Below are 20410 nucleotides of genomic sequence, written 5' to 3' on the forward strand. Positions count from 1 at the left end.
GAACTGGTCAAACATAAATCCCTGGAACTAAAACACACTTGCTCAACAATTCATACATTCCCAAGTTAACTATGGTAACCATTGAACGCTTTCATCCAACACTGAGATGATTCAGTTGCCTCTGCACTAGAATGTATAATTGCTTTTTGACAGTAACATTGGTAGAGTTGCTAGGCATTTCTTGACAGCTTCCCAAGAACGCTGACCATGTTTCTCGTATCTTTGTTTGAAGTGAAGTCCAGGCAATGACAAAATGACAGCAGTAGCTATTCTTTGTACAGGCACTCCCTAAACAATATCTGACTGGCTAGCAATCACTCCCAGGACAAGGCTGGGACATGCAGGAAACTTCTCACCATTTCAAATGAAATTTCACAAGATTGATCAAACTAGTTTGCCACTATAAACCCTTTAAATTCAGCAAAAAAACCCACATCCTTGCTGCCAATGAAAGCCCGTATCTAAACTTAAATGCTGCAGGAGATGAAGGTTGGAGAAGCTTTACTTAGGAATGGAAGAGTTAATTCCCCTAAGGTTTTAACATCCTTCCCTATTGGTTCAAGCAAGGAAAGATGTAATTGTAACCTTGTTTATTTATCACTTGCTCTTTCCACCCCACTATTGTCCATATCACTTACATGTATATACTAACTCAGAAAGGGGAAGAAGGAAGAAAGTAAGAAGCCATGCCAGTGTAGTTTCATCACTTATATTATACAGATGATCATTGCTAAACAGGAAAGCATTGTCTTCAGCATCTTGCAAGATTCAGAGCCATATCCTGCCATCTGCTCAAGTTAAGGCAACCAATGTTCTGTCAATCACCTATCCTCCCGCTTGTCATGTGCCAGAGCCTCCAGGTAACCCCCTCACTTTCTATGCTTCTAGAATTTTCCTATCTTTTATGGCAAGCTCATCACTACACATTTCTTCAACCCTGTATGCAGTAAGATGGAAGCCGTTTTGTCTTGTTATTGTGATAGGTTGTATATGAATAGCTTCATACATGGCCATCTGCATCTAATTCTTTGTGTGTATCCCCCAAAATATACAAATATGCTGTATTGCGTAACTAATAGCTGCATCTTTGCCTGTGAATCATTAATCACACATTCTTTTTAATAAAAACCTGTTCCCTTTAAACTGTGGGTGGTGGTAAATGTTAAAAATAATGTTCTGCCGTTTCTGGGTTCTGCTCAATTTGCAGCCCTATCAAAATGTTAACCACTCATACTGAGTCGTTGTTGCTAGTAAACAAACATCCCATCACCCTCACTCATTTGGAAGGGGACTGAAGTCTAGTTTCATCCCTCCAGATCTGCTCCATTCCATAAATTCAGAGTCAAACTTCCTTTGCTATGAAAATCTGTGAGCAAACCAGGTGGTGTTGCAGAAACATAACAACAAGGAAACCAGTCACCTCTACTCTAGCAAACTGGCCTTCTTTTAGTGGAGCCCTTCTCTAGCAAACTGGCCTTTTTGAAGTTTGTTGAAGGTCAGCTTAAAAAAGAAACAAAGAAAGCACTAAGAAAGCAAAGTAAGTTAAAATGCAGAAAGGCAATCCCCTATAAAAAAATATAGGCTAAAAAGAGACTCAAAAGTACAGGATATTTTTCCTTGCAACTGCATTGTCCATTATAAACTATGATCTATTGCAAACATCTTGTCTCCTCTCCTTCTCGGTTATCCAAAACGCAAAATAATGTGTGTGTGTATGCATGCGCATGCCTTTATGTTATTGTTGGCTCTTGGAGACTACGTGGAGAAGTCCTTTCCTTAGCAAGATTTTAAGAATTAGCTTGTTCTTGCCTGGACACCCAACTATCTCTGTGCCTAAGGCAGCATTAGAACTCATAGTCTCCCAGTTTCTAGCCTGGTGCTTTGAACCACTGCACCATACTGGCTCACAATAGATTCAGAGTAGTTAAAATGTTACAAAATAGTGAACAAGTTCTTGAAGCTTCCTGGGTTATTTTTCCCAGCTGACTTGAACAGCTCCCTTTTTGAGAGAGGTTTAAGAGCTGGAAACAACAGAGCTGCAGTCCAATATGTCTAGAGGTCACCCTATTGGGCAGCCTGTCCCCGACTCTTATTATTCAACTGCCTCCCAGCAGAGCTCCTTCATCTTCACTCTCATCAGATATGCCTCCATAATATTATCTGCTCTACCCATCAAGTCTTCAATCATCATAACTCATATTTAAGTTATTTTCAACCTCATGGAACCCCGATCCCTCACGGCCCTTGGTCTTTCTTACTTTCACTACATTTATTTTCAGAATTAGATAATTCTCCAAAACAAGTACCTATGTCAAGCTTACAACCAAAAATGAAGGTTGGGCAACAACCAAAAATGAAGAGGAGGGCATACCGATCTCTGACCTACCTAGTCTTCTCAGCATCGGGATCAGTTTTGTTCTCCATGAAATGCTCTTGGAAAGAATATGGAGGGCAGGTGGACTTCTCAAGAGAGAAAGCTCTTCCAAATGAAGACCGTATGGCTCAGAAGAATCATCTGTAGGAGAAAGCAGAAACTGATCCTTGACCACATCTAGCTATCATGTGCAACAGAGTGAACAAATTATGCCTCCTCCCTTGAGTCTCCTCCCTCCCCACAGGAAGGAAATAGATGAAGCAACAAAGAAACCGAATTGTGGAAATCTGATTCTGTGGACCGCACTAGAAACATAATGATATACTGACATTTCATATTTTCACACATCAATGCCTAGACCTCTGTACCAGTTCACTGTACTAAGTTATATCACATGTCATTCTTATTAATACCTTTGGGAGCCGACTCACATTCATTCATTTTGCTACAGGTAAATATGACAGAGTGTATATGGTGTATGTGAGGATTGCAAGCATTTCTTTAAACTGTTGAACCTTCTCCTCCTCCCCCTCTTCCTCCTCCTCAAAGCATTATGTGTGGAAAGACTCACTGGAGTACTGCTGGTTTCCTCAACTATGATTTAGAATATGGTGCTAGGTGTGGGAAAGGGGATGAAAACTGGCAGATGCATCATCCACCTAGAATGTTGTGAACCAGGGTCTTATTTTGAAAATGCCTTCCCTCTGCATTGATTTCCACAGCAGAGGGTAAGGGAGATCACATGGGTCACGGAATTGTCATGCAGGTGAAACAACTTTTTTTGCTTCATGTATTTAATGAAATCATGATGCATTTAATGTTATCATGACTTGGACCAGACACCCACTGCTGTTTGGGACAGAAATATGAAAACTTGGATATTTAGCTTCAAGCAACAAAGGGCTTGCAGTCTCATAACTGTTGTCAGTAGCAGAGTTTAGTCTCAAAGTGCTACAGGTGCTTTTTAGAAAGAGGTATCCACTAAGATTTCTCAAATAGGACTAAGGACAGAGTCTCCATACTTCTGTTCTCACATCAAAATATCACTGCCACAAACACACACATAAAACTATATACTACATGAAAATTTTACTCCCAAGACATGTTATGTTTTTGCTATGCAAGGGCCACTTCTTTACAGATTAAAAAGTGCATAGGTACCTACACGTTTCCTTTTTCTCTTCCCCAGCCAGCTTCTCTAATATTTGCACCATACAAAGTTCTTCTCCCTGCCCCTAACAAGGAAGAAGGAAAGGCTGGCACCTCAATGTCCCTTATCACAGACTCCAGGCTGAATGGAAAGTTCGGCAAAGTTAAAAGAGAGGCAGGCAATCCACAATCCATTAAGAGGTAATTAGAAATTATCTAGAGGCAGAAGAGAACCTCTCCCAGAACTGAACCTTTTGTAGTATTTGACTATAGGTTAGATAAGGAATAATTGCTTAATTATTGCTGAATGACTATTTACAGTTTAAAGGTAGGTATTGTTAAAAATGTCTAGAGTGGCTTAGAAGACTAAACGTTCTACTTCATACAGCTGCAAATAAGGACAAAGACAGCTACAATCATCCTTTTGGCATATGTTATTTCTACTTGAATTTGAAAATAGAACACCATACATTTGGAAGGGAGCAAAGTTCTGACTTTTCTCTTCCAGTCAGCCATGTCCAATTCTCTGAAACTATCTGGACAAGTCCCTGCAGGTATTTTTGACAAGGTTTTCCAGAAGTGATTTGCCATTTTCTGCTTCCTTGTGTTGAGAAAAAGTGACTGGCCCAAGGTCACCCATCTGGATTTGTGTCTAACAAAACTAGATCTTACACTCTAAACCTCATGCCTTAAGTCAAATTTCTGCTTACTATAATATTAAATCTGTTTGTGATAATTTCCTAAAAGTCTACTGTCTCTGCATTATAATCTTACCCATACGTCTTTGCTTTCTTGCTATGATCTCAAGAGCATAGTGGCCAGTCTGCAGTAGTGAAAGTATCCACAAAGAAGGTGGATACAATGACTAAAGGCAAGGTCAAATGCTAGGTTTGCCCATCTTCTATTAAAAGTCAAGAACAAGACACCGTTGAGAAATAATTGTCTAATTAGGCAGGCCTATACCCACACACCTGTCAAATTGTGCCTGGCTAAATATATCATACCAAGCCACTGTATGTTTGACATAGCACAATGTATAAATCATGGCACTGTTTAGTAAAAGGCAGCTAATTGTAGTTTATGCAAAGCATCATGCAAAACAGCAATTCAGCCTAATGCAGATATCCAGAGATCACAAATCTCTTTTTCCTAAAAATTCAGAGCAGCTTTTAATTAGAGAAGTTCAAATCACCAGGACCAGATGAATTACATCCCAGGGTCCTGAAGGAGCCAGCAGATGTGATCTTGGAAATACTGACCCGTATTTTTCAAAGATACTGGAGTAGTACTAGAGAACTACCAGAGGACCAGGAAAGAGTTGTCCCATATTAAAAAAAGAGGGGGGGGGTGATGGATCTAGGAAACTACAGACCAATCAGCTTGACGTCAATACCTGGGAAGTTCCTGGAAAAGCTAACCAAGCAACAAAAGTGCGAGTTCCTAGAGACAAGCAAAGTTATAACCAGAAGCCAACATGGATTTGTCAAAAATAAAGCATGCCAAACAAATCTTATTACAGGTAGCCTTCAACTTACAACAGTTCGTTTAATGACTGTTCAAAGTTACGATGGCACTGAAAAATGTGACATGACTATTTTTCACACTGATGACCATCATAGCATCTCCATGATCATGTGATCAAAATTCAGATGCTTTGCAGCTGGTTCATATTTATGACCGTTGCTGTATCCCAGGGTCACGGGATCCCCTTATGTGACCTTCTGACAAGGAAAGTCAATGAGGAAGCCAGGTTCACTTAACATCCATATTACTAACTTATCAACTGCAGTGATTCACTTAACAACTATGGCAAGAAAGGTTGTAAAATGAGGCAAAATTAACAAATGTTTCCCATTTGTGATAGGAGGTGTTACATAGCATAGTTATTTTACTATGAGATGGTTTAAGGCACGGGTGCCAAATTCGCCGCATCACGTTGCCATGAACAGAAATATTGGGCTCAATTGTGGTAAGTTGAAGACTACTTGTAAGAGTAATCTATCTATGGAGAAAAGGTTTTTTTTTTAAATATTTATCTTTTCTAAAGAAACTCACAAAGTTTCAGTTGTTTACTTCCTCAGAAACTAAGCTGCATTTTAACAGAGATTTTGTACAATGAATTTTGTTCACAATTTTGCTTTGTTGACAGCATCTCCATCATTCTTCCATGGCCACACTATCTGGGAAAATTTTAGAGGTTTTATACTGAAGCAGTATTAAGTATAAAAAATTGGAGGCAGAATGCTTTATGATTCAAATGATAACCTGGTCATGTTATTGAGGATGACATGTTGAAAAATATAGTTGAGACAATAAATGTTCAACTCCATATAGATAATAAACTATATATCCAGAAATGCTTTATATGATCAACCCCTCTTGTTGAATATAGCTTTGTGGTTAAGAAGAAATTGAACTAGCCTGTGAAAAGAGGAAGAAGAACCTACTTTTTAGTCTATAGGGAAATGACTACTGGTTAATTTTTCATGCCTTGTTGTCAAAACCAACAAAATCTGTAATGTTCAAATGCTGCTATAAATTGTCACAGAACAACTCCTCCCTTAAAAGATAGACATTTATTTGTAAGACTGTCTGCAATTGTGCTACCTACAATACTCAATGTTGTCCTTAATGAACATAAACATAACAAAGTTCAGAAATTAAATCTCATAGGCTGGAGAAACTGACATTCAAGATTCTGAGAAGTCAAATTTCATATTCAACGTGAATTTATTTCCTTACATAAACCATATAGCCAGCCAGCTATCAAACTTTTTCATCCACACCTTCTTGCCAAAAATTTACTCTTCTCTCAATATTGCACAGGAACTACACATACTCCTATAATTCTACAGAGTATGGTAACAGTGCACTAATCATTGACACACACACACACAATGTACATTCTAGAAAAAAGAACAGAGAAAAGTTAATCAGATCCTATAGTACTACTTATACAGAATTTGAAACAGAAGAATAAGACTAAAATAGAGCAAAGAAGAACAAGAGACAAAAAAGAAAGATAACTAAAAATGCATTAAGGAAAAGAATAGCAGAAAAATAGAGAAGAAAGTAAAAAGAAGTGGCTTTCAATCTTCTTTACAGCAGGTACAATTATAAATTGACCTCTCTTCCTAATGTTACATCACAACTCTTTTTTTGATAATGCCTTCTATCTGGTCATCAAAACCATAAATCCTGATCCCATAATATTCTTCTAGTAAAGCAAGTTTCCTCCTGTAATATGTCTAAAATGACCTAAAACCAGAAGAAATTCACATGTTTTATTTTTTAAAAAAAATCACCACCAGCAGCACTTTTTAAGAGCTGGAGATGTATGTATGTATGTATGTATGTACGTATGTATACAATTATTTGTTGATCACTCTGGCAAGGACTCAGTAATAATCAATGCTCCCTATCAACTGACTGTCCCCAGACAACGCTAGTACAATCTATTGTCTGTAGGACAAGACTTTCTTGAAAGCCAGAAGGTTAGAGGCATTTCTTACTGCAAGTCACCGGTTTTCCAAAGAGCATGGTCTGCTACTAAGAAACTGCATCATCAGCTGCTTTCCACCATCTTTGGAATGGCAGAGGTCCCCAGTTAACTTCTCTAAAAAATTTCAGGGATTATTCCAGATCTGAGTGGGTTAAGACTCCCAGAACTCAATAGAAATAGATGTGTTCAATTACAGCAGTGGTGGGTGAACAGTTGGAAGACCTAAAGGACCACATTAGGAACAAATCATCTTTGTAAACTATCTATTTATGTGATTGTTAAGACTCAACACTGACTCGATGGCACATAAACAATCAATCAACGAAGTTAAACAAAATAACAAAGTAAAGAAGAAATTGCTTATAGTTTAGAATAACAGAAGCCTCCAGTCTGGAAATCAATCTGTGCTAACAGAGTTCTGGACATGGAGATTCTTGGTTTAAGATACTTACCTAAAGATGTCTAAATGATAGTCCTGCAACCTCATCTTGATGGAAGTACAGCATGAATTTTCTTCTGGTTATCCAGTTTGTTTTCTTTCCTAGCACTTTTGTTTGTATTATAATCTTCTCTAGGGAGCTAGGTGCCCAAAATATGATAATTTGAACTTTGTAATTTTTGCCTCAAATGAGAACTCTGGGTTGATGATCTATTTGTTCATTCTCTTGGTTATTCATGGTATTCTCAGGTGTCTTCTCCTTCATCAGAGTTCAAAAGTGTTAATGTTCTTTCTATCCTGCTTCTTCAAAGCCCAACTTTTGCTTCCATGGAGCGTCACAGGGAAAACCATTGCCTACATGACTCTGAACTTAGCTACAGTACTTACAGTTTAAAAGCCCTTTTAATCCCTGACAAGACTTTGCCCCTTTCATCTGTTTATTCAACACCCTTAATGGACTCTTAATAAGAGGCATATTACTACAAAGGCTTGTAAAAAGTCCACTTAATTATCCCAAATAGTTGAATTTCTAAAGATTAACTATGATCTAGCATTGACGTTCTTTCAGAATAACTGATTTTCTTCATTGTAAGAAAACTGTTCCTTGACTGCAACACTAAATCCACTTTGGTAACATATTTAGGACAATCCTTTGTCAATTTCCTCAAGAAATTCTACCCTTATACTGTATTCTTCAGTTCAGGGAGAGGTTTCTTTCCCTACTCAAAGAGTCAGTCTAAATTATAACTACTGAGATTTACACCTGAATTTCTTTTCCTTATAATTTATTAAAGCTAGAAATAAGTGGTCTTTCATATCTAGAAAGACACAACTATCCTCTTGCATATAACATACACTCATTTTTCTGTCTAACCAGCCCCCTTGGGATCTATGCAATTATATAATTTTTATACAATGGTTAAGATGCCCTAATGGGCTTTGCTGTCCATCAAGCCACCTTAGACAGATCAAGGTTTATCTAGGATTTAAATCTTCATTATGAGCTTAGATGGGGTTTCTATTATTCACTGGCTTGTCTAATGTAGCCCACCTACAAGAAAAGTAGGATTTGCATCTTGAAAACAGTCCTAAGTGAGGGTGGGAGGGAAATCCCTTGCCCCATCACATAATTAGAACAACAGATACTATTGGGTTAACAAATGAAACAAAGAAAATGTTAAAAAGTTATGGTATTTATGTAGTTACTTACCGAGCACATCTAAATTATATTGAAGTAATCAAAATAACTTCACAATCCCCAAGGCATGTCACAACTTTTGAGCACCCCTAATATTTTGAAATTAAAAGTTGAAAAATTTGACATGTTCTACATGCTCTAGATGTATTGGATAAGACACAATTGGTTGTACTCACCACCACTAACCACTACTAAGTATCAGTGTTGGCTTACAAATCACAGGGATTGGGTTTATATAACTTGCTAAACTAAAAGTGTAAGCCATACTGCTACAGTTTAGCACAGCTGAAAACACAGCCCACGACCATGACAGAAACAGAAACACACAAGCCAGTTGGTGTAGTGATTAAGATGCAGGCCTAGAAACCAGAAAATGGTGAGTTCTAGTCCCACTTTAGGCATGAAAGCTAGCTGGGTGATTTTGAGCCAGTCACTTTTTGTTGGCCCAACCCGCCTCACAGGATTGTTGTTATTGCTGTTGTAGGGAAAACAGGGGGAGGAAGGAGTATTTGTATGTTCACCACCTTGAGTTGTCTATGAAAGTGGGGATGATAAAAATCTAAAAAAGAGAGTCCCTTGGCCTTATTAAACAGCTGAGTAGACATAGTTGAGGCCAAATATCAGCAGAAGAATAAGTGGTCAATCCTTGCCAATCCACTAATGGCAACTGAACAAAGACATCATGAATATGTTATCCTAGAATTCCTTCATCAGATTCCAAGGGATACAGGCGGAAGTCTTTGATATGACACCTGGGAGGAAATGAAGTTTTATGGGTGCTCCAACACTGGAGGTTTTTAAAAAGAGTTTGGACAACCATTTGTCATGGCCTAAGGTACCTGGGAAGTGCCAAAGACATTCTCTTGAAGCCACTTTGCTAGATTATTGCTCCATGGAATAGACAGACTTCTAATTCTCCTCACTTTGTCCTTTTCCATCCAAAAGCATTCCTGCTATAAGCACCTGTAGGAAGTGGGCATTAGCTCATTGAGCTCACATTCGCACTGCCCAGGGAAGAATTATTTTCCTGGCATGATCTTTTTTCTAAGCCATGAGACAATTGACAGGGCTACCTATTCTAAGCTTACTGCTATTAATTCTGTTCTCCTTTGTCCAATAGATCCTGGCTATTTCTACTGGCTATTTCTCTACAAAATGTCAGCTTGAAAGCATGCAAATGCAAGTAGATAAATATTGGTGAGAAGGTAACAGCATTCCATGCGCCCTGTCATATAGTTATGCTGGTCACATGCCCACAGAAATGTCTTTGGACAACACTGGCTCCATCGGCGAAGAAATGGAGATGAGTACTGCCCCATAGAGTTGGAAATGACTGGACAGGAGGAAAACTTTATCTCTTGAAGCAATACATCACAGACTGAACAGAAATTATGAGCACAGTGTTCTTACTACATAGATTATCCACCCAGGCTTCTGTTTGAAGCATTATACTGGTAGCAGGTTGTGCAATGGAGAGTTTCCATTCTCTGAGAGTCTGGGTATTCTGGAATGAGTCTTCTCAAAGTGCCCCTAAGCCAAATGATGTGATCTGGAGTGAAATATATTTGCAGTGGGAATGGATCCTGAGTAGTGAGTAGAAGTGTACTGAATTGAACTATGAGCTTCAGTCATATTTAGCTGTCACTGAATATTTTTGCAAATCTCTTCATAATTTTGCACCATCCTATTCAAATACTATAACAAAGACCTGAATTCAAATTTATTCCTATGCAATAAGATCAGGGCTCAAATCCATATGTTAAATAAGCATTAATCCTCCTTTGAAAAAGATCTGCTTCTTGAACCAGCTCAGGTTGAAGTTTATTTTTGTTTCTATCTGCAGCAAAGACCTTGAAAAAGTGGGAAAAATACATTTTCTAAACAAGAGATGCCTGCATTTTCCAAACAATACCAAAATGTTCCATAAAAGCTGAACTTTTACAACATACAGCAAAGTCAACCTTTTTATTCCAAACAGAAAGAGGAAATCAAAGGCATACATTTTGTTCTCCCTCCACAGTAAGCAGTACTTACTGGAAGTTCCCCTTCTTCAGAAATCCTATCTGTTTTCTTTTTCTTTTTTTGCATGCACTCTTCTACAAAGTGAATAAGAGTTCTGTTATGAATGCATAGAGAATGGCCAGGTGAAACAATGGAAAGGTGATCAAATGATGGCCAGAAGAAACAATGGAATGAGGTCTTCCAGTAGGAACAGTGTGAGCGCTCTGTAGGTACATGTATGTTCACATTGTGTACAAAACTGTTCCTAAGGTGTCTGTATAATCAAAGTGGCACAATCTGTTTAGTGAATTCCAAGGGTTGAACAACAGAAAAGAAAAGGTCCTGAAGGGAGAAGATGCAGTAAAGCTCAGGGAAGACCGAGGATGCCCAAGAGAATATGGGATGCTAGCCGGCTGAGGCAAGAATAAAATCAATAAAAGCCAAATGGATACACTTAATCAGTGTTGTATTGATTAAATAATATACTCCATTCTCTTCTATCACTCTTCATGATGACGCCTAATTTGTTTCTACCAAAAAAAGCTTAGGGAAGAAGCAATTATCATTTATAGCTACTCTCTCACCCAACTCACCTCACAGGGTTGTTGTTTTGAAAATAAGAGGAGGAAATATAATTAGATCGGTTTATTTTAAAAAGTAATAAAAAGGAGGGATATAAATAAATAACCTGAAGGTATTTTTAAAGCCATATAAAATCATTGTGGATAGAATGGCTTAAGGATACTTGTGGTTCCACCAATATCTTAGTGACTCCTCAAGTGTGTGTTGGAGGGGAGCTTTTCCTTTGCAAAAGGAAAGTTGGTTTGGCACTTGAAACACATGTCTCTTTCACAGTTGTCAAGCATCTGAAGCAAAAGAAATCTAGAGGAATAGGAATGGGTGCAACAAACATTCTAATATTTATAGACTAGAACCAATTCCATCTTAGTGAAAGGAGTACTGGTGAGTGAGAGAGAGAGAGAGAAACTATTTACCCAAGCTGCACTCTCGCGTACATAAAATATTTGTTTACATTATCTTGGAACCTGATCCTGAGCATTTGGCTAAAAGAATAAATACTCATTCTGGTGCTATAGCCACATCTATAACCTCCTGGATCATGGAAATAAAGACCCTATTCAAGAAGGTGTTTTCTGGGTTCAGCAAAACCACAGTTTTTATGAAAACCTTCAGTAATGATTGAAGTAGTCAAAGAGAAGTACATGACTGTGTGAGAGGTACCCTTGAACCAGCCCTCAAAACACAGTAAGGTAAGATAGGTTTCAACTGCTTTGCTTCAGTATCTCTGCTTGCCATTTCAGAACCACAAACGGTGGACAGGACTTCAGAGAGACAAGGCTAGAGACAAACAGTGCTTTACAAAGACAGTGTAATGCTGAACACAAATCTCATTACCCACAAACTTAGATGGGCATCCACAATCCTTGAAGCATAGCCCAAGGAAACCAGCTAAGCTGAACCATTTAACAGCTTTTATTTTTCAGACATTATAGAAGCTCAATGTGTACAAATTAGCAAGCTCAATGTGTACAAATCTCCTTTTATAGAGAAACTGCATTCTGTCCTAGACTGTAAAGAAGCGATGTGAAATAATTTCCATGCTGTTGCCAAGAAAACTATGTGGATATGTTCAAGGAGTTATCCATCTGAGTTTGATTGAAAGGGGTCTTCACCATTTAAAAAAAATTCTTTTCCTAAATATATTCATAACTTTCATATTTTAAATAGTTTTCTACACCTGATTCCATGGTTTCTAAAGGCTTTCTTAGCTGTTCCCTTCGCAGTATTGCTCCCTCCCAAATTCTCATCAAGCAGTTGTCCCATCCCACCCAGTCCCAGTGCAAAACACAGGACACTTCATATGCTTGCAAGTCACACCAAAGTCAACACCACAAAGTTAAAAGAGCTATAGTGATGTTTTACTTCCTGTGATATAAACTGTAACTTTCTTCCTTCCTTTCTTGCTTCTGAGAACATTTCACCTCTTCAAAAACAAATGAACTCCCATTTGTCTCCAGCTGGTGAGCTTTGCTAGGTTTACATAGATTATCAAACAAAGAATGTTTTTCCACAGTACACCATGACTTTTAGCAACAAAAACAGCAAAAAAACAGCGGTAGAAGAAATCCACTAGTAATTTCTCATTAAAGCATAAACATTTGTTCTGACAACATTCCAAAAATTCAATTTCCACATTTACGCTTATATAAACTGTTACTAGAGTTTAAGTATCAACATCTCTAAAGTTTAACTGTAAGTATTTCCCAGTTTTGTTGGAAAGCACCATTTCTCGACTTTTCTTTCAGATGATAAAAGAAAGTTAAACCATTTTAACTTTGTACAGAGTCTATATCTTGACATTTGAATATATGTCAATATTAATACCTTCCAAAACAGCCAAGTATGGAAAACCTAATGAAATAAGGAAACAAATGTCCAGTCAGTGATCAATTTGGGCTGGATTATCTACTTGGTTAGACTTCTTCTACTCTACACTATTTCTCTCTTCTTTCTCCCTATCTATTTTGACATTACCTCTTCAGGTCTTAAAACCTCTCCAATAATTTGGGGGGGGGGATTTCTCTCTCTCAAATACACACACCAAAGTTCTCCTATGAAATTAGGAACAAAAGTTGCAAGCCAGCGCAACCTATTCTAGGGACCCTGGACTTATGCCTCACGGCATGTCCCACTCGAAAATTGCTCCAAAGCAACTGGCATAGCCCAAAGGTTGAGCTCAAAGGGATTCAGTTTCCACTTCCTTGCATCCCCAAGACTCTTCCGCACCTCAAAAAGAGTAACTGTTTAATGGCCTATCCTTTTGCGGCTCGTAGCTTGTGGAGTAAGAAGCACCGTAAGCCTTTAAAGTAAAACCACTAAACTCTTCGCGGGTGTTGCGGCAAAAGATTGAACAGGGCTGGCGTGTGAAACTTAGGCTCCCCTATACTTCACCCACTTTTTTTTAGGGGCGCCATCACCTCCTAGACGTACCTCCTTACTAAAGGTCAAGGGTCCACTGCCATTCCGTCCTCCTCAAAAGTGGAGCGCAGGTCGCTGGCCAAAAAAACAAACCAAGCCACTGGCTCACGGGAGGCAAAGGGGCCGGGGCGGTCGGAGACGCGTATTTCCCCTGCAGGTTGTTTCCCCTTTTGACAGGCAGCGGAGAAAGCAGCCCCGCCCCTCGGCTCCCTGGGGGGACTCTTTCCGATTGGGCGCCCATCTCCGCCTTCCCGCCTGGACGACGAAGCCCTTCCAGACGCCGCTGACGAGGAAGCCGGCCACTTCGGCAACGAAAGCGGCAACCAAGTCCTGGCTGGCGTCGCCCTCGTTTCGGGGAGAGTCGTTCTTCCTACTTCAGTCCGGGCTCGCCCCAGAGGCGGAGGGATTTGCAGCCCTTCTCCGAGGGTCCTTCGCTGCCTCTTAAGGGCGAAGCGGCACAAAGGGTCTCTAGTGGCGTTGCCGATGACGCGTCCGCGCCCCGGGCTCCTTCCGTCGACCTCCTTGGAGCGGGACTTCCGTGGTTTTGCCTCAGCCATTTAAGACTCCTTTGTAGTCGTTTTTTTTTTTTTTAAGAGAGGACGCATCTAAAAACTATGTTTTGCCCAAAGTGTATGAAGCAGAATTAAATCCCCAAGTTTCCTCAGGAAACGCAGACAAGTCCAAACTTACCTATTCTTCCAACCCCGTTCAGTCGACTACAATTTCCAGGGGCAGCAATGTTCAACCCTTGCTCTTCAGGGTAACAACCTTCCTCAACGACTCTCTAAAAGGATACAAATGACCAGCTGTCTGCAAGGAGTATAAACCCTGCCATTCCCCACCGTCCAATCAGAGCTGGAGAAGCTTCTTGGATGAGAAGAGAAACGTCTTCAAAGGGGGAAACAAAACAAAAAACCAGTCCAGCGGCCTCTTGAAAATAAGAGGGCCCCTTCCTCTTTTCTCCTGCTTTGACTGCCACCCATGGCAAGCCAAGCAGAGAAGGGTGGGTTTGAAGCAGCAGAGGGTGGCTCCTTTATTGCCAATGAGCAGCAGAAGATCCTTGGCAGCCAAGGGGGGCACCTCTCTTCTATTTTAGTAGAGGCAGCACCCTTGTTCTGAAGTCAGAATAGCAGTCCAAATTGCTGTCCCCCTGCTCTGAGCTGTCCTGTTTTGTGCCGTCTTCTGGATTACAACACTTTAGTGCTGCCTGGTGCATCAAGCAATCCCTTATATAGACATTTTTTTTAGCATGCTAAGCACTTGCTGAACAGGTTCCCTTTGGATAATTTTTTAAACTTGCTTTTCTAGCTTTTGTCCTTGTGGGTCAGGACATTTTTGTTTGTTCCCATGGAGGGGCTTCTGTATGTATGAATATTTTGACAGTGCTGAGTAGCTGATGAATAGTCAATGTTTCCCACCTTCCTTCCTTACATACAGATATGCTCCTCGGGAATCTAACCACGAATGAGTAAAGTTGGATATCTATTATTCAGTCTGTCAGTCACCAAATTTCTGGGCTATCCAAATCTAGAATTATTTTGAATGGTTTCACAAAGAAAAATGGGTGAGAACAACATCGTATGAAAAAGAACAGCAGCCATCCAGAAAGAGAGCCAATCCAGAAAAAATACTTGCCCCAGCTTAAAAGTGTATGATTGCGTACTATCCGAAGTCCTAGGGGAAGAACTGAATTTTCAAGGTCCGTGTAAAGGCAGGTAGGGTGGAGGCTGTACAAGTTGGGGAAGGGAGCAGACAGATATTGTTCCAGTAGGCAGATGCAACAACAGATTTGTGTCATGAGTACGCATCACCAAAATATGGGGCGAGGAATATGTAATAGAATGAATTGTGTTAATTTTCCCTGATTCTCTAGTGGGTTAAACAGGAATACATCAGAGGTTGTATTCAGCAGGTTCTGACCAGTTCTGGAGAACCGGTAGCGGAAATTTTGAGTAGTTTGCAGAACCGGCCAATACCACCTCTGACTGGAGATTTTACAGTATATCCTTCCCCTTCCCCGCCCACCAAGTCACGCCCACAGAACCAGTAGTAAAAAAATGTGAATCCCACCACTGGAACACATGCACATTTTTCAGAATGGGAAGGACACTACTTAAAATATGAGATATGGGAACAAGATAAAATGAGGTATTGGGAAGTAGTGAGGTTTTCAAGGCATTCTGTACAGTTGTAAATATGGGTAAGAAAAGAGCTTCTGCTCTGACCCAGAGATGCTTGTGCAGTTTTTTCCCTTTCCCAGAGATTCCCTGTAGCATTTCTCTTGCTCTTTTGTCAAAATTTTGTCTGAAAACTGGCCAAAGACACAGGTCATCAGTGCGCATTCTTTGCTTACAAAGTTGTTTGGAGTTGACAGATTATCAGCATCAAATTAGCAACATTAAAACTTATTTTTCTATTTGCAGGAAAAACATTTTCATGAGGCAGCCATCCAAGAAATGTCTTCACAAGAGATTATGAGAATTGAGGTCACAACCATCCAAGAAATGTCTTCACAAGAGATGATGAGAATTCAGAAGCTTTATCAGTTTGGAGGCAGTTATAAGCTTGGTTCATATGGCATGCCAAGGTTAATCCACAGTGTGGCTTAGCACATATGCCTTAGTTGTGCTTAGCACATATTGTTTATGTGATCCTAGCCAAATTTGGCTTATTGAGCAAATCACAACTAAGCAAACTGTAGCTTAGTGCAATATGAGATCCTTATCCAAGTGAAGCAGGATAAGCAAATTGCAGAAATAGAAATAGCCCTAATTTTTTACCTCTCTGTATGTTCCCATTCTCATTGCCTTTCTTTGGGTTCATCAAAATGTGCAACGCTCAGTGCCTATCCTTTTTATAGTTATTTTTGACCTGATGAGAATAATGGTTAGCCAGGGTCTTCATAACTTGCTATAAATGCTACGTTGCAAAACCGTTCATTGAATTGTTTACTTTAAAATGTATATAATTTCAATAGGAGTTGGGTAAGGGCTTCTATACTAGGACAAAATCCTTGGGGAAGTATGAACGTTATGATATCTATGACATCTCTTTCAGTGAAAGCCATTCTCCCAATATTAGAAAGGTATGTTCTCACCACCTTAATGGCAAATGTCATTCTTTACATTCTGAAGAAATAGCAGGCATTCAGAAGAAAAAAAAACAGTTTCCATTAAAAGTCTATGGAGATTCTCAGTCATTCAGGTCATGGTTGTCCCAAAGGTGCTTTTTTTCAAGAGGCAACTGGACTTTCTGGTTTTTCTTTGAAGACGTTTCGCTTCTCATCCAGGAAACTTTTTCAGCTCGAAAAAAGCACCTTTGGGATTTCCATTAAAAGGAATCTGAAGCTTCTTCCTGCTTCCTGCTATTCAGTCACCAAGAAACAAATCTTCTGGTATCCTCACTTTCTCTTCCTTGACATGCACAAGAAACTAGATTTCAACAGCCTACATAACTTAAAATCTATGTATGCTCAAGGCAGACAAGAAGGTATCTTGTCTTACAAGGATGACCTCTCACTGCAGAAGAGAAGGTAAGCCGAAAGGGGGCAAACAGGTAACCCAGAATTGGCTTCAACTGGGATAATGTTGCACCTTATAAATCTTGGATTCTTCTGAAGCTTGGCTTGAGGCTCATGATTTAATTAGGGCAATCGCCGGGAACCCTGACAGTGGAGTGCATGTCTTTCTACACTAGGAAAATAACATAGTGTGGGCCTCTTGGAGTCAGTCTTTCTTCTGGGTGGGCCAAGCAAGGGTGACTAATGATGGCTGCAAGTGTCTGTCTAAGCAGGAAGTGGAGATTTAATTAAGATATGGAATTTGGAAAGAGCTCTCCCAATCTTTAGCTTCCACTGAAATAAAGATAAGACAGTGTAAATGTTTGATTAGGAGAGTCAGTTCAAGAGTGATCTGTACCAGCCAGGAATTTGCTTTGGATTTCAGAATTATATCATCAAAGCAGTTTGAAGCAATGAAAAAGATACTCTCAATCAATGCAGAAAATTCAGATCCAGTTTGGAAATATGACAGGTTTTTTACTCAAGCGCATTTTTTTCTGAATTAATCTCAGTGTCCAAATCAAATCAATTCCATTTTCAAAGTTCATTAAAAAGTCCCACTTGGATGGGATTTCTAAACTGATCTGAAGGTCTAAATTAATAAAATTTGACTTTTTAACTTTGTTCAGAAGTTTGAATGGGATCAAGACTGATTCATCTATCAATCTCCCACCCTCAAATTGAGTTCCAGGATCAGGTACGATTCGATCTGTGACTGAAGCAATAGGACAAAAAAGGAAGATGTAACAACGGAGTTTTATTCCTTTCTCTGATAGACATTTTAACATAAAATTCAGATTCACCTTGTGGAAAGATGGGTAGCAACCAAATGTAATAATGACAAAATCAGAATCCAGCTATAGGGTGTGAACAGCAAAAATGATTCCCCTGTAATGTCTAATTCAGTCTTCCAAATAACATTTAAAAGCTAGTAGAAACACACCTGTTTCCTTCCTGATGTTAATGGCTTGGACCATTACAGCTTTAGAATATAAAGACATCATTAATTAATTAATTTCCATTATTTGAAAGTGATCTACAGTGCAGGTTGCTAAGTTAGGCCCATGAGCTGTTTAGTCACTTTCTCTCAGTGTAGAAAGTACCACAGGGAAAAGCCTTAGCTGCACAAGTAAGTATAGAAGTAACCTCTAGTGGTTGCATTTTTTTGCTCAAGTACCTGTGCCAACATTTGCTTGAGTGGGCGCTAAGTATTCCCCTGGTAGAATGGTTAAGGCATTTCAGGGAAGCTTTAAAAAACCAAGGTTTGTGTGCTACTCAGCGCAAGCTATGGCCTATGGCCCCTGAGTGCAGTGGGGAATGCTGTCAAGTTGCCAATTCTGAAGTAAGAGGATTTCTGTCAGGACACTTTTTGCCAGTTTTGAAGGGGCTCATAACCTGCCCCACCTCACTGTATCAGCTGTATTTAGGAACTGAGTTTCTGGTTCAGGGCAAACTGTTTAATAGTGGGTTTTGGGTGGTGTATCATTGATACACTCCATCTGATTCCTCTGTCCTCCTTCCCCCATAAAGTTTCAACTATCACAGAATTATTCTCTGCAAGTTAAGGCCTGCAAAAAGAAAGGAAAGCCTACTTTTGTGGGGTTCAGAGGTATGTTCACAGTTACATTAATTTGGTTCTGGATATGATATACCAGGGAAGTTATTTAGAAGGCAATATAATTTGCTCCACACATGAGTTATTTATGAAATTACCATAATAAAAACAACATATCATTAGAGCACATGGTCAACAGTTTAGATAATATAAGAAATTCTTAAATCTGATTTGAGAGAGTGAGCTCTTTCTCCTATATTGTGACAAGAAAAGTGCGAGACTTTGCTCAAAAGTGCAAAGGCTTTCCACATACTTATAATCTCCATCAAAGGAAAACAGTATACACCAATTTGTATGGAAGGGAACATGCATAATTTTATGCATACCTTTGTAACTAGCTCCATGCAGTAAGAACCTTGGATTAACTGTGGTTGAAAGGTTGTGTTCATATGCATTAATTTCTTGGCAGCTTTGGCTGGATTTCATATGTATCAATATATATGCAAATGTTTAGGAAAAGTGTGAATCAACCTTGCAACTTTTCATATTACATATTTGGGGAAGAAATAATTTAGGGAGCAGCACTTGAGTAAAATGAATGGATGAGATTAACAGCAGATATTAAAAGTAGCAGTTGTGTGCACCTTAAAAATAGTAGATGGATTATTAGAAGGTTGTTTTGGCCCAAATAAAGTTCATAACATCTGTTAGCCTTCAAAGTGCCACAACTTTGGAGTTTTACCAGCAGATTGAGATAAAATCGCTTTAATTATATTTGAATGGAACCATTCTGGAAGTGATTACTGGATACTAAAATCTTATTATCAGCCACTAGAGGGAGACTTAGGCCCACATATTTATGTCACAACACTTTTGACAAGCTCCTTATCTAGTCTTTTTGATTATCCATCATTCAGCTGCCAACTAAAGGGGCACAAGCATTTCTTTGAAATTTGAATCATTCAAAATTATTTCTGAGAAACAATACCAGCAAGTTTCATGAAATAATTCTGCCACTGTAATCAATGGCATGAATCAAATATTGAAATATATCTTGCTTATTGGGTTTCCCCCCACCCCACCCAAAATGGTGTAAATGCATCCAATGGCATTTAAAAAAAAACTTTTAAAATGCCTGAAAAGACCATGGGCATTCAGTGAAAATAAGTTCCATGTAATATAGAAGGAGACCCTTCCAAGAATTATAAGAAGGAACAGGATAAAGGAACTAGAAATTTCATGGATTCTGAGACATGCTGGAAAAATGTATATTTTAATCTAGTTTGACAGAGAAAGTTGAACTTGAGCCAAACTTTGTCGTTTCAGTCCCAGGATTTAATTCTAGAATAGATGAAACTTCCTAAGAACACAGGCACAGGGTGCTCACCACAATATTAAGAATCTATAGCAAGTCACACATCAAAACGGGTCTAGGAATCAGAAAATATAGGATTTTATGTAGGATTTTTTGAATAAGCACTTTATTTTTTGAAGATGTAGACCCTCAAACAACTTCACCGCCTTGAGAACTCTTTTGAAAATGAATAAAACTAATTGGGTCCTTTAAGGATCTATTTGGGAATTAAATATGTAACATATTCACAAATAACACCAGTATCAAAGTTTAGCCAGA

At 39.1% G+C, this 20410-nt stretch overlaps 1 protein-coding gene across 3 annotated transcripts in view; it reads right to left on the bottom strand.

Annotated features, from left to right (window-relative positions):
• The window catches only part of SLC43A3 (solute carrier family 43 member 3), a 38300-nt gene extending 23861 nt beyond the window's left edge, over positions 1 to 14439 (bottom strand). Inside the window, exons 1-2 of one of the 3 annotated variants that reach the window (XM_087920697.1) lie at positions 14354 to 14439; positions 2387 to 2515 (exon numbers count right to left, since the gene is read on the bottom strand). In XM_087920697.1, the coding sequence (XP_087776823.1) occupies positions 2387 to 2424 (38 nt within the window). In that variant the 5' untranslated portion in view covers positions 2425 to 2515; positions 14354 to 14439. Of the gene's footprint in view, positions 1 to 2386; positions 2516 to 13675; positions 13843 to 14353 lie in introns of those variants that run through there. The other 2 variants (XM_026719717.2, XM_026719719.2) reach the window with 2 other exon arrangements.
• Between the last annotated feature and the right edge of the window lie 5971 nt (positions 14440 to 20410).

Source organism: Pseudonaja textilis, chromosome 1 (genome assembly GCF_049901715.1).
Source record: "Pseudonaja textilis isolate UNSWEBS1 chromosome 1, rPseTex1.2, whole genome shotgun sequence".
Taxonomy (NCBI): Eukaryota; Metazoa; Chordata; class Lepidosauria; order Squamata; family Elapidae; genus Pseudonaja; species Pseudonaja textilis.